The following is a 14,378-nucleotide window of genomic DNA, read 5'->3' on the forward strand; positions in this document are numbered from 1 at the left end:
CCTGGGGCCTACAAACACACTGGGGTAAGTACCTGTCTCACCTGGTGACTACTAACACACTGTGGTAGGTACCTGTCTCACCTGGGGACTACTAACACACGGGGGTCGCACCTGGGGATGACCAACACACTGGGGTAGGTACCTGTCTCGCCTGGTGAGTACTAACACACTGGGGTAGGAGACTGTCTCACCTGGGCACCTCTAACACACTGTGGTAGGTACCTGTCTCACCTGGTGATGACTAACACACTGGGGTAGGAGACTGTCAGCTCGTGACTACTAACACACTGGGGTAGGAGACTGTCTCACCTGGGGACTACTAACACAATGGGGTAGGAGACTGTCTCACCTGGTGTCTACTAACACACTGGGGTAGGTACCTGTCACACTTGGTGACTACTAACACACTGGGGTAGGTACCTGTCACACTTGGTGACTACTAACACACTGGGGTAGGTACCTGTCTCACCTGGTGACTACTAACACACTGGGGTAGGTACCTGTCTCACCTGGTGACTACTAACACACTGGAGTAGGAGACTGTCTCACCTGGTGACTACTAACACACTGGGGTAGGTACCTGTCACACGTGGAGACTACTAACACACTGGAGTAGGAGACTGTCTCACCTGGTGACTACTAACACACTGGGGTAGGTACCTGTCTCACCTGGGGACTACGAACAGACTGGGGTAGGTGAATGTCTCACCTGGTGACTACTAACACACTGGGGTAGGTGACTGTCTCACCTGGGGACTACTAACACACTGGGGTAGGTGACTGTCTCACCTGGTGACTACTAACACACTGGGGTAGGTACCCGTCTCACCTGAGGCCTACAAACACACTGGGGTAAGTACCTGTCTCACCTGGTGACTACTAACACACTGTGGTAGGTACCTGTCTCACCTGGGGACTACTAACACACGGGGGTCGCACCTGGGGATGACCAACACACTGGGGTAGGTACCTGTCTCGCCTGGTGAGTACTAACACACTGGGGTAGGAGACTGTCTCACCTGGGCACCTCTAACACACTGTGGTAGGTACCTGTCTCACCTGGTGACTAACACATTGTGGTAGGTACCTGTCTCACCTGGTGATGACTAACACACTGGGGTAGGAGACTGTCAGCTGGTGACTACTAACACACTGGGGTAGGAGACTGTCTCACCTGGGGACTACTAACACAATGGGGTAGGAGACTGTCTCACCTGGTGTCTACTAACACACTGGGGTAGGTACCTGTCACACTTGGTGACTACTAACACACTGGGGTAGGTACCTGTCTCACCTGGTGACTACTAACACACTGGGGTAGGTACCTGTCTCACCTGGGGACTACCAACAGACTGGGGTAGGTGAATGTCTCACCTGGTGACTACTAAAACAATGGGGTAGGTGACTGTCTCACCTGGGGACTACTAACACACTGGGGTAGGTGACTGTCTCACCTGGTGACTACTAACACACTGGGGTAGGTACCCGTCTCACCTGGGGACTACTAACACACTGGGGTGGGTGACTGTCTCACCTGGGGACTACTGACACATTGGGGTATGAGACTGTCTCACCTGGGGACTACTAACACACTGGGGTAGGAGACTGTCTCACTTGGAGACTGCTAACACACTGGGGTAGGTACCTGTCTCACCTGGGGACTACTAACACTCTGGAGTAGGAGACTGTCTCACCTGGTGACTACTAACACACTGGAGTAGGAGACTGTCTCACCTGGTGACTACTAACATACTGGGGTAAGTACCTGTCTCACCTGGTTACTACTTACACACTGGGGTAGGTACCTGTCTCACCTGGTGACTACTAACACACTGGGGTAGGTACCTGTCTCGCCTGGTGACTACTAACACACTGGGGTAGGTACCTGTCTCACCTGGGGACTACTAACACACTGGGGTAGGTGACTGTCTCACCTGGTGACTACTAACACACCGGGGTAGGTACATGTCTCACCTGGGTACTAGCAACACATTGAGGTAGGTACCTGTCTTGCCTGGGGACAACTAACACACTGTGGTTGGTACCTGTCACACCTTGTGACTACCAACACACTGGGGTAAGAGATTGTCAGCTGGTGACTACTAACACACTGAGGTAGGAGACTGTCTCACCTGGTGACTACTAACACACTGGTGTAGGAGACTGTCTCACCTGGTGACTACTAACACACTGGAGTAAGTACCTGTCTCACCTGGTTACTACTAACACACTGGGGTAGGTACCTGTCTCGCCTGGTGACTACTAACACACTGGGGTAGGTACCTGTCTCACCTGGTGACTACTAACACACTGGGGTAGGAGACTGTCTCACCTGGTGACTACTAACACACTGGGGTAGGAGACTGTCTCACCTGGGGACTACTAACACTCTGGAGTAGGAGACTGTCTCACCTGGTGACTACTAACACACTGGAGTAAGTACCTGTCTCACCTGGTTACTACTAACACACTGGGGTAGGTACCTGTCTCACCTGGTGACTACTAACACACTGAGGTAGGTACCTGTCTCGCCTGGTGACTACTAACACACTGGGGTAGGTACTTGTCTCACCTGGGGACTACTAACACACTGGGGTAGGTGACTGTCTCACCTGGTGACTACTAACACACTGGGGTAAGAGATTGTCAGCTGGTGACTACTAACACACTGAGGTAGAAGACTGTCTCACCTGGTGACTACTAACACACTGGGGTAGGTACCTGTCTCACCTAGTTACTACTAACACATTGGGGTAGGAGACTGTTTCACCTGGTGACTACTAACACACTGGGGTAGGAGACTGTCTCACCTGGGAACTACTAACACACTGGGGTAGGTACCTGTCACACGTGGAGACTACTAACACACTGGAGTAGGAGACTGTCTCACCTGGTGACTACTAACACACTGGGGTAGGTACCTGTCTCACCTGGGGACTACGAACAGACTGGGGTAGGTGAATGTCTCACCTGGTGACTACTAACACACTGGGGTAGGTACCTGTCTCACCTAGTTACTACTAACACATTGGTGTAGGAGACTGTCTCACCTGGTGACTACTAACACACTGGAGTAGCTACCTGTCTCACCTGGTGACTACTAACACACTGGGGTAGGAGACTGTCTCACCTAGTGACTACTAACACACTCGGGTAGCTACCTGTATCACCTAGTGACTACTAACACATTGGGGTAGGAGACTGTTTCACCTGGTGACTACTAACACACTGGGGTAGGAGACTGTCTCACCTGGGAACTACTAACACACTGGGGTAGGAGACTGTCTCACTTGGTGACTACTAACACACTGGGGTAGGTACCTGTCTCACCTGGTGACTACTAACACACTGGAGTAGGAGACTGTCTCACCTGGAGACTACTAACACACTGGAGTAGGAGACTGTCTCATCTGGTTACTACTAACAAACTGGGGTAGGTACCTGTCTCACCTGGTGACTACTAACACACTGGGGTAGGAGACTGTCTCACTTGGTTACTACTAACACACTGGGGTAGGTACCTGTCTCACCTGGGGACTACTAACACACTGGGGTAGGTACCTGTCTCACCTGGTGACTACTAACACACTGGGGTAGGTACCTGTCTCACCTGGTGACTACTAACACACTGGAGTAGGAGACTGTCTCACCTGGTGACTACTAACACACTGGGGTAGGTACCTGTCACACGTGGAGACTACTAACACACTGGAGTAGGAGACTGTCTCACCTGGTGACTACTAACACACTGGGGTAGGTACCTGTCTCACCTGGGGACTACGAACAGACTGGGGTAGGTGAATGTCTCACCTGGTGACTACTAACACACTGGGGTAGGTGACTGTCTCACCTGGGGACTACTAACACACTGGGGTAGGTGACTGTCTCACCTGGTGACTACTAACACACTGGGGTAGGTACCCGTCTCACCTGGGGACTACTAACACATTGGGGTGGGTGACTGTCTCACCTGGGGACTACTGACACATTGGGGTATGAGACTGTCTCACCTGGGGACTACTAACACACTGGGGTAGGAGACTGTCACACCTGGTGACTACTAACACACTGGGGTAGGATACTGTCTCACCTGGGGACTACTAACACTCTGGAGTAGGAGACTGTCTCACCTGGGGACTACTAACACTCTGGAGTAGGAGACTGTCTCACTTGGGGACTACTAACACTCTGGAGTAGGAGACTGTCTCACTTGGTGACTACTAACACACTGGGGTAGGATACTGTCTCACCTGGGGACTACTAACACTCTGGAGTAGGAGACTGTCTCACCTGGGGACTACTAACACTCTGGAGTAGGAGACTGTCTCACCTGGGGACTACTAACACACTGGAGTAGGATACTGTCTCACCTGGGGACTACTAACACTCTGGAGTAGGAGACTGTCTCACCTGGGGACTACTAACACACTGGGGTAGGAGACTGTCTCACCTAGGGACTACTAACACACTGGGGTAGGTACCTGTCACACGTGGAGACTACTAACACACTGGAGTAGGAGACTGTCTCACCTGGTGACTACTAACACACTGGGGTAGGTACCTGTCTCACCTGGTGACTACTAACACACTGGAGTAGGAGACTGTCTCACCTGGTGACTACTAACACACTGGGGTAGGTACCTGTCACACGTGGAGACTACTAACACACTGGAGTAGGAGACTGTCTCACCTGGTGACTACTAACACACTGGGGTAGGTACCTGTCTCACCTGGGGACTACGAACAGACTGGGGTAGGTGAATGTCTCACCTGGTGACTACTAACACACTGGGGTAGGTGACTGTCTCACCTGGGGACTACTAACACACTGGGGTAGGTGACTGTCTCACCTGGTGACTACTAACACACTGGGGTAGGTACCCGTCTCACCTGGGGCCTACAAACACACTGGGGTAAGTACCTGTCTCACCTGGTGACTACTAACACACTGTGGTAGGTACCTGTCTCACCTGGGGACTACTAACACACGGGGGTCGCACCTGGGGATGACCAACACACTGGGGTAGGTACCTGTCTCGCCTGGTGAGTACTAACACACTGGGGTAGGAGACTGTCTCACCTGGGCACCTCTAACACACTGTGGTAGGTACCTGTCTCACCTGGTGACTAACACATTGTGGTAGGTACCTGTCTCACCTGGTGATGACTAACACACTGGGGTAGGAGACTGTCAGCTGGTGACTACTAACACACTGGGGTAGGAGACTGTCTCACCTGGGGACTACTAACACAATGGGGTAGGAGACTGTCTCACCTGGTGTCTACTAACACACTGGGGTAGGTACCTGTCACACTTGGTGACTACTAACACACTGGGGTAGGTACCTGTCTCACCTGGTGACTACTAACACACTGGGGTAGGTACCTGTCTCACCTGGGGACTACCAACAGACTGGGGTAGGTGAATGTCTCACCTGGTGACTACTAAAACAATGGGGTAGGTGACTGTCTCACCTGGGGACTACTAACACACTGGGGTAGGTGACTGTCTCACCTGGTGACTACTAACACACTGGGGTAGGTACCCGTCTCACCTGGGGACTACTAACACACTGGGGTGGGTGACTGTCTCACCTGGGGACTACTGACACATTGGGGTATGAGACTGTCTCACCTGGGGACTACTAACACACTGGGGTAGGAGACTGTCTCACTTGGAGACTGCTAACACACTGGGGTAGGTACCTGTCTCACCTGGGGACTACTAACACTCTGGAGTAGGAGACTGTCTCACCTGGTGACTACTAACACACTGGAGTAGGAGACTGTCTCACCTGGTGACTACTAACATACTGGGGTAAGTACCTGTCTCACCTGGTTACTACTTACACACTGGGGTAGGTACCTGTCTCACCTGGTGACTACTAACACACTGGGGTAGGTACCTGTCTCGCCTGGTGACTACTAACACACTGGGGTAGGTACCTGTCTCACCTGGGGACTACTAACACACTGGGGTAGGTGACTGTCTCACCTGGTGACTACTAACACACCGGGGTAGGTACATGTCTCACCTGGGTACTAGCAACACATTGAGGTAGGTACCTGTCTTGCCTGGGGACAACTAACACACTGTGGTTGGTACCTGTCACACCTTGTGACTACCAACACACTGGGGTAAGAGATTGTCAGCTGGTGACTACTAACACACTGAGGTAGGAGACTGTCTCACCTGGTGACTACTAACACACTGGTGTAGGAGACTGTCTCACCTGGTGACTACTAACACACTGGAGTAAGTACCTGTCTCACCTGGTTACTACTAACACACTGGGGTAGGTACCTGTCTCGCCTGGTGACTACTAACACACTGGGGTAGGTACCTGTCTCACCTGGTGACTACTAACACACTGGGGTAGGAGACTGTCTCACCTGGTGACTACTAACACACTGGGGTAGGAGACTGTCTCACCTGGGGACTACTAACACTCTGGAGTAGGAGACTGTCTCACCTGGTGACTACTAACACACTGGAGTAAGTACCTGTCTCACCTGGTTACTACTAACACACTGGGGTAGGTACCTGTCTCACCTGGTGACTACTAACACACTGAGGTAGGTACCTGTCTCGCCTGGTGACTACTAACACACTGGGGTAGGTACTTGTCTCACCTGGGGACTACTAACACACTGGGGTAGGTGACTGTCTCACCTGGTGACTACTAACACACTGGGGTAAGAGATTGTCAGCTGGTGACTACTAACACACTGAGGTAGAAGACTGTCTCACCTGGTGACTACTAACACACTGGGGTAGGTACCTGTCTCACCTAGTTACTACTAACACATTGGGGTAGGAGACTGTTTCACCTGGTGACTACTAACACACTGGGGTAGGAGACTGTCTCACCTGGGAACTACTAACACACTGGGGTAGGTACCTGTCACACGTGGAGACTACTAACACACTGGAGTAGGAGACTGTCTCACCTGGTGACTACTAACACACTGGGGTAGGTACCTGTCTCACCTGGGGACTACGAACAGACTGGGGTAGGTGAATGTCTCACCTGGTGACTACTAACACACTGGGGTAGGTACCTGTCTCACCTAGTTACTACTAACACATTGGTGTAGGAGACTGTCTCACCTGGTGACTACTAACACACTGGAGTAGCTACCTGTCTCACCTGGTGACTACTAACACACTGGGGTAGGAGACTGTCTCACCTAGTGACTACTAACACACTCGGGTAGCTACCTGTATCACCTAGTGACTACTAACACATTGGGGTAGGAGACTGTTTCACCTGGTGACTACTAACACACTGGGGTAGGAGACTGTCTCACCTGGGAACTACTAACACACTGGGGTAGGAGACTGTCTCACTTGGTGACTACTAACACACTGGGGTAGGTACCTGTCTCACCTGGTGACTACTAACACACTGGAGTAGGAGACTGTCTCACCTGGAGACTACTAACACACTGGAGTAGGAGACTGTCTCATCTGGTTACTACTAACAAACTGGGGTAGGTACCTGTCTCACCTGGTGACTACTAACACACTGGGGTAGGAGACTGTCTCACTTGGTTACTACTTACACACTGGGGTAGGTACCTGTCTCACCTGGGGACTACTAACACACTGGGGTAGGTACCTGTCTCACCTGGTGACTACTAACACACTGGGGTAGGTACCTGTCTCACCTGGTGACTACTAACACACTGGAGTAGGAGACTGTCTCACCTGGTGACTACTAACACACTGGGGTAGGTACCTGTCACACGTGGAGACTACTAACACACTGGAGTAGGAGACTGTCTCACCTGGTGACTACTAACACACTGGGGTAGGTACCTGTCTCACCTGGGGACTACGAACAGACTGGGGTAGGTGAATGTCTCACCTGGTGACTACTAACACACTGGGGTAGGTGACTGTCTCACCTGGGGACTACTAACACACTGGGGTAGGTGACTGTCTCACCTGGTGACTACTAACACACTGGGGTAGGTACCCGTCTCACCTGGGGACTACTAACACATTGGGGTGGGTGACTGTCTCACCTGGGGACTACTGACACATTGGGGTATGAGACTGTCTCACCTGGGGACTACTAACACTCTGGAGTAGGAGACTGTCTCACCTGGGGACTACTAACACACTGGGGTAGGAGACTGTCTCACCTAAGGACTACTAACACACTGGGGTAGGAGACTGTCTCACCTGGGGACTACTAACACACTGGGGTAGGAGACTGTCTCATCTGGTTACTAATAACACACTGGGGTAGGTACCTGTCTCACCTGGTGACTACTAACACACTGGGGTAGGAGACTGTCTCACTTGGTGACTACTAACACACTGGGGTAAGTACCTGTCTCACCTGGGGACTACTAACACACTGGGGTAGGTACCTGTCTCACCTGGTGACTACTAACACACTGGGTTATGTACCTGTCTCACCTGGTGACTACTAACACACTGGAGTAGGAGACTGTCTCACCTGGTGACTACTAACACACTGGAGTAGGTACCTGTCTCACCTGGTGACTACTAACACACTGGGGAAGGAGACTGTCTCACCTGGTGACTACTAACACACTGGGGTAAGTACCTGTCTCACCTGGTGACTACTAACACACTGTGGTAGGTACCTGTCTCACCTGGGGACTACTAACACACGGGGGTAGGTACCTGTCGCACCTGGGGATGACCAACACACTGGGGTAGGTACCTGTCTCGCCTGGTGAGTACTAACACACTGGGGTAGGAGACTGTCTCACCTGGGGACCTCTAACACAATGGGGTAGGAGACTCTCTCACCTGGTGACCACTAACACACTGGGGTAGGTACCTGTCTCACCTGGGGACTACTAACACACTGGGGTAGGAGACTGTCTCACCTGGTGACTACTAACACACTGGGGTAGGAGACTGTCTCACCTGGGGACTACTAACACACTGGGGTAGGAGACTGTCTCACCTGGTGACTACTAACACACTGGGGTAGGAGACTGTCTCACCTGGGGACTACTAACACACTGGGGTAGGAGACTGTCAGCTGGTGACTACTAACACACTGGGGTAGGAGACTTTCTCACCTGGGGACTACTAACACACTGGGGTAGGAGACTGTCTCGCCTGGGGACACCTAACACACTGGGGTAGGTACCTGTCTCACCTGGGGACTACTAACACACTGGGGTAGGAGACTGTCTCACCTGGGGCCTACTAACACACTGGGGTTGGAGACTGTCTCACCTGGTGACTTCTAACACACTGGGGTAGGTACCTGTCTCGCCTGGTGACTACTAACACACTGGGGTAGGTACCTGTCTCACCTGGTGACTACTAACACACTGGAGTAGGAGACTGTCTCACCTGGTGACTACTAACACACTGGGGTAGGTACCTGTCTCGCCTGGGGACTACTATCTCACTAGAGTAGGAGACTGTCTGACATGGTGACTACTAACACACTGGGGTAGGAGACTGTCTCACATGGTGACTACTAACACACTTGGTTCAGTGACTGTCTCACCGAGGGATTGCTTACACACACTGGGGTAGGTGTGGTTACAAAGGGCTGTCTTCCAGGTGCCTTCCACATCCAGGTAGACACAGGGCCGGTGTCTGCTGGGCTCGTCTTGGGCCCACCGGTCCATGCTCAAGGGCCAGCCGTCCATCCACCTGAAGTAGCCTTGCGTCTGAAACAACAAACCACTACAGCTGTAAGTCAGTTGGTAGAGCACGGCGCTCCCAACGTCACTCTCATGGGTTTGATTCCTGCTGGCAGCGCCCTGACGATCTGATCTCCATGTTATATTATAGTACACTAGCCTTTCCTGACAATCTGAACTCCATGTTATATTACAGTACACTAGCCTTTCCTGACAATCTGAACTCCATGTTATATTACAGTACACTAGCCTTTCCTGACAATCTGAACAGCTAGGCTTTATCTCAGAGGACACCATTTTGTGGTGCTGCAGACGACCCTGTGGTTGAAACCCACCCGTATCCCCTACAGCAGTCCCGTGACTTCTTCCCGATCACCCAACACATTCCAAGGCCATCTGGATTCCTACAGATACCCATTAACTTCTATCAAATGTATTTATAAAGCCCTTCTTAGATCAGCTGATGTCACACAGCGCTGTACAGAATCCCAGCCTAAAACCCCAAACAGGAAGCAATGCAGGTGTAGAAGCACCTTGTTACATCTGATGTACCAACCAGTCTCTATCACCCCTCAGATATTATAGTATTACTGATGTACCAACCGTTTTCTATCACCCCTCAGATACTATAGTAATACTGATGTACCAACCAGTCTCTATCACCCCTCAGATACTATAGTATTACTGATGTACCAACCGTTTTCTATCACCCCTCAGATACTATAGTAATACTGATGTACCAACCAGTCTCTATCACCCCTCAGATACTATAGTATTACTGATGTACCAACCGTTTTCTATCACCCCTCAGATACTATAGTATAACTGATGTACCAACCAGTCTCTATCACCCCTCAGATACTATAGAATTACTACAACCAGTCTCTATCACCCCTCAGATACTATAGCATTACTACAACCAGTCTCTATCACCCCTCAGATACTATAGTATTACTACAACCAGTCTCTTTCACCCCGCAGATACTATAATATTACTGATGTACCAACCAGTCTCTATTACCCCTCAGATACTATAGTATTAATGATGTACCAACCAGTCTCTATCACCCCTCAGATACTATAGTATTACTACAACCCGTCTCTATCACCCCTCAGATACTATAGTATTACTGATGTACCAACCACTCTCTCTCACCCCTCAGATACTATAGTAATACTACAACCAGTGTCTATCACCCCTCAGATACTATAGTATTACTGATGTAACAAACAGTCTCTATCACCCCTCAAATACTATAGTAATACTGCTGTACCAACCAGTCTCTATCACCCCTCAGATACTATAGTATTACAACAACCAGTCTCTATCACCCCTCAGATACTATAGTATTACTACAACCAGTCTCTATCACCCATCAGATACTATAGCATTACTGATGTACCAACCAGTCTCTGTCACCCCTCAGATACTATAGTATTACTGCTGTACCAACCAGTCTCTATCACCACTCAGATACTATAGTATTCCTACAACCAGTCTCTATCACCCCTCAGATACTATAGTATTACTGATGTACCAACATGTCTCTGTCACCCCTCAGATACTATAGTATTACTGATGTACCAACCAGTGTCTCTCACCCCTCAGATACTACAGTATTACTGATGTACCAACCAGTCTCTATCACCCCTCAGATACTGTAGTATTACTGATGTACCAACCAGTCTCTATCACTCCTCAGATACTATAGTATTACTGATGCATCAACCAGTCTCTATCCCCCCTCAGATACTATAGTATTACTGATGTACCAACCAGTCTCTATCACCCCTCAGATACTATAGTATTACTGATATACCAACCAGTCTCTATCACCCCTCAGATACCATAGTATTACTGATGTACCAACCAGTCTCTATCACCCCTCAGATACTATAGTATTACTACAACCAGTCTCTATCACCCCTCAGATGCTATAGTATTACTACAACCAGTCTCTATCACCCCTCAGATACTATAGTATTACTACAACCAGTCTCTATCACCCCTCAGAAAACTATAGTATTACTGATGTACCAACCAGTCTCTATCACCCCTCAGATACTATAGTATTACTGATATACCAACCAGTCTCTATCACCCCTCAGATACTATAGTATTACTGATGTACCAACCAGTCTCTATCACCCCTCAGATACTATAGTATTACTACAACCAGTCTCTATCACCCCTCAGATACTATAGTATTACTACAACCAGTCTCTATCACCCCTCAGAAAACTATAGTATTACTGATGTACCAACCAGTCTCTATCACCCCTCAGATACTATAGTATTACTGATGTACCAACCAGTCTCTATCACCCCTCAGATACTATAGTATTACTGATGTACCAACCAGTCTCTATCACCCCTCAGATACTATAGTATTACTTATGATCCATCATGTCTCAAGTATAGAAATGTTCAAAGTTTTACCCAGAGTCCAACAGTACCAATAACCTGCCTGTTCTGATGAGGAGTCCGTTGCACCTGAAGAGACAGCTAGTACTGTACCTCATTCCTATTGAGTCCAATCCACAGTGGTGTCTGCAGCTTCAAAGCCTGCAGCTCCAGGTAGGCTGCTGACAGTTCATCCAGGGTGCTAGCCAGCTGGCCCTCCTCAGCCTCACACTGCATCCGGGCTTCGGGCCATGTCCTGTTCTGGGGCAGCACCTTGTAGGAGTCGTTGGCCAGCTTCACCCAGCCTCTAGGTAACACTGTCGGTGTCGGGACTGGGATGCCTGAGTCTAGGTGGGCAGAGCAACACTTAGTCACATTACAAATCACAGGGCCGAGGATGGAGACAAAAAGGAGGAGGAAGAAGAGGATGAAGAGTAGGAGAGAGAAAGAAGGAGAGAGAGAGAGAAGAGGAGGAGGAGAATGTCTTTTCTCACCAACTTTACGCTGACAGATGAAGCCGTGTGTGTCGTTGCAGGACCTGATTTCCCATTTTCCCAAGATGGAGGAGGAACTGGCCATCACAATACACTGTGAGACAAAGATGATCAATATCGACAACATTCACAGTCACAGACTTAATTCCCTCATATAGTAGAGCTTTGAGCAAAATGTAAGTCTAGCACTTTAAAAAATACATTATTAATATGTTATTATATCCAATTTATTGTGTGTAATTCTCATTTTGAATGGTGATAGTTAGTTTAAATTGATCTTACCCGACTAGCCTGAGAGTAAAGCATATCCATGTTCATCTACAATTAGAAAACAAAATGGTATACGTTAGTGGTATTTATTAAGAAATTGTTCTAGAGATAGAATAAGCAAAGTAAACAATGGGGGTTTAATCAATGTGTTTCAGTATAATATGTAAACGATGGGGGATTTAGTCAATGTGTTTCAGTATAATGTGTAAACGATAGGGATTTAGTCAATGTGTTTCAAGTATAATATGTAAATGATGGGGATTTAGTCAATGTGTTTCAGTATAATATGTATTTAAACATATGTACAGTAGGCCTGTCGGTAGGTGTGTGTGGATATCTGTGTTTGTGTGTATACAAAATGTTTAGTATACAGTGTTTCCACCAAGTATGAACTCTGAGGTGTTTCCACCAAGTATGTACTCTGGGGTGTTTCCACCAAGTATGAACTCTGGGGTGTTTTCTCCAAGTATGACCTCTGGGGTGTTTCCAACTAGTATGAACTCTGGGGTGTTTCCACCAAGTATGAACTCTGAGGTGTTTCCACCAAGTATGAACTCTGGGGTGTTTCCAACCAGTATGAACTCTGGGGTTTTTCCAACCAGTATGAACTCTGGGATGTTTCCACCAAGTATGACCTCTGGGGTGTTTCCAACCAGTATGAACTCTGGGGTGTTTCCACCAAGTATGAACTCTGGGGTGTTTCCAACCAGTATGAACTCTGGGGTGTTTCCACCAAGTATGAACTCTGGGGTGTTTCCAGACAGTATGAACTCTGGGGTGTTTCCAACCAGTATGAACTCTGGGGTGTTTCCAACCAGTATGACCTCTGGGGTGTTTCCAACCAGTATGAACTCTGGGGTGTTTCCACCAAGTATGACATCTGGGGTGTTTCCAACCAGTATGACCTCTGGGGTGTTACCAACCAGTATGAACTCTGGGGTGTTTCCAACCAGTATGAACTCTGGGGTTTTTCCAACCAGTATGAACTCTGGGATGTTTCCACCAAGTATGACCTCTGGGGTGTTTCCAACCAGTATGAACTCTGGGGTGTTTCCACCAAGTATGAACTCTGGGGTGTTTCCAACCAGTATGAACTCTGGGGTGTTTCCACCAAGTATGAACTCTGGGGTGTTTCCAGACAGTATGAACTCTGGGGTGTTTCCAACCAGTATGAACTCTGGGGTGTTTCCAACCAGTATGACCTCTGGGGTGTTTCCAACCAGTATGAACTCTGGGGTGTTTCCACCAAGTATGACATCTGGGGTGTTTCCAACCAGTATGAACTCTGGGGTGTTTCCAACCAGTATGAACTCTGGGGTGTTTCCAGACAGTATGAACTCTGGGTTGTTTCCAACCAGTATGACCTCTGGGGTGTTTCCAACCAGTATGACCTCTGAAGACAATCAATGCAACACAATCTTTTTAAAATGTTTTATTTATTATCATTATTATTTTTATTCTACAACTTTCTTTCACTTTGAATTTTTCTGCCTAAAAGGTAAGTAATTAATTATATGTTTTTGCCTACTTGGTTTGTGTAGATATGTAGGCAAAAACATATA

The 14,378-nt window shown here is 48.9% G+C and overlaps 1 protein-coding gene across 2 annotated transcripts in view; it reads right to left on the reverse strand.

Moving 5' to 3' along the window:
• Positions 1–14,378, reverse strand: part of LOC110508267 (macrophage mannose receptor 1) — a 203,389-nt gene that overhangs the window by 38,748 nt on the left and 150,263 nt on the right. Inside the window, exons 24-27 of one of the 2 annotated variants that reach the window (XM_090226048.1) lie at positions 12,829–12,864; positions 12,547–12,640; positions 12,167–12,399; positions 9,525–9,675 (exon numbers count right to left, since the gene is read on the reverse strand). In XM_090226048.1, coding sequence (XP_090082174.1) covers positions 9,525–9,675; positions 12,167–12,399; positions 12,547–12,640; positions 12,829–12,864 — 514 coding nt within the window. Of the gene's footprint in view, positions 1–9,509; positions 9,676–12,166; positions 12,400–12,546; positions 12,641–12,828; positions 12,865–14,378 lie in introns of both variants that reach the window. The other variant, XM_090226047.1, reaches the window with a different exon arrangement.

Source organism: Oncorhynchus mykiss, chromosome 28 (assembly GCF_057628025.1).
Source record: "Oncorhynchus mykiss isolate SJ-2025 chromosome 28, ASM5762802v1, whole genome shotgun sequence".
In the NCBI taxonomy this organism is placed as follows: domain Eukaryota; kingdom Metazoa; phylum Chordata; class Actinopteri; order Salmoniformes; family Salmonidae; genus Oncorhynchus; species Oncorhynchus mykiss.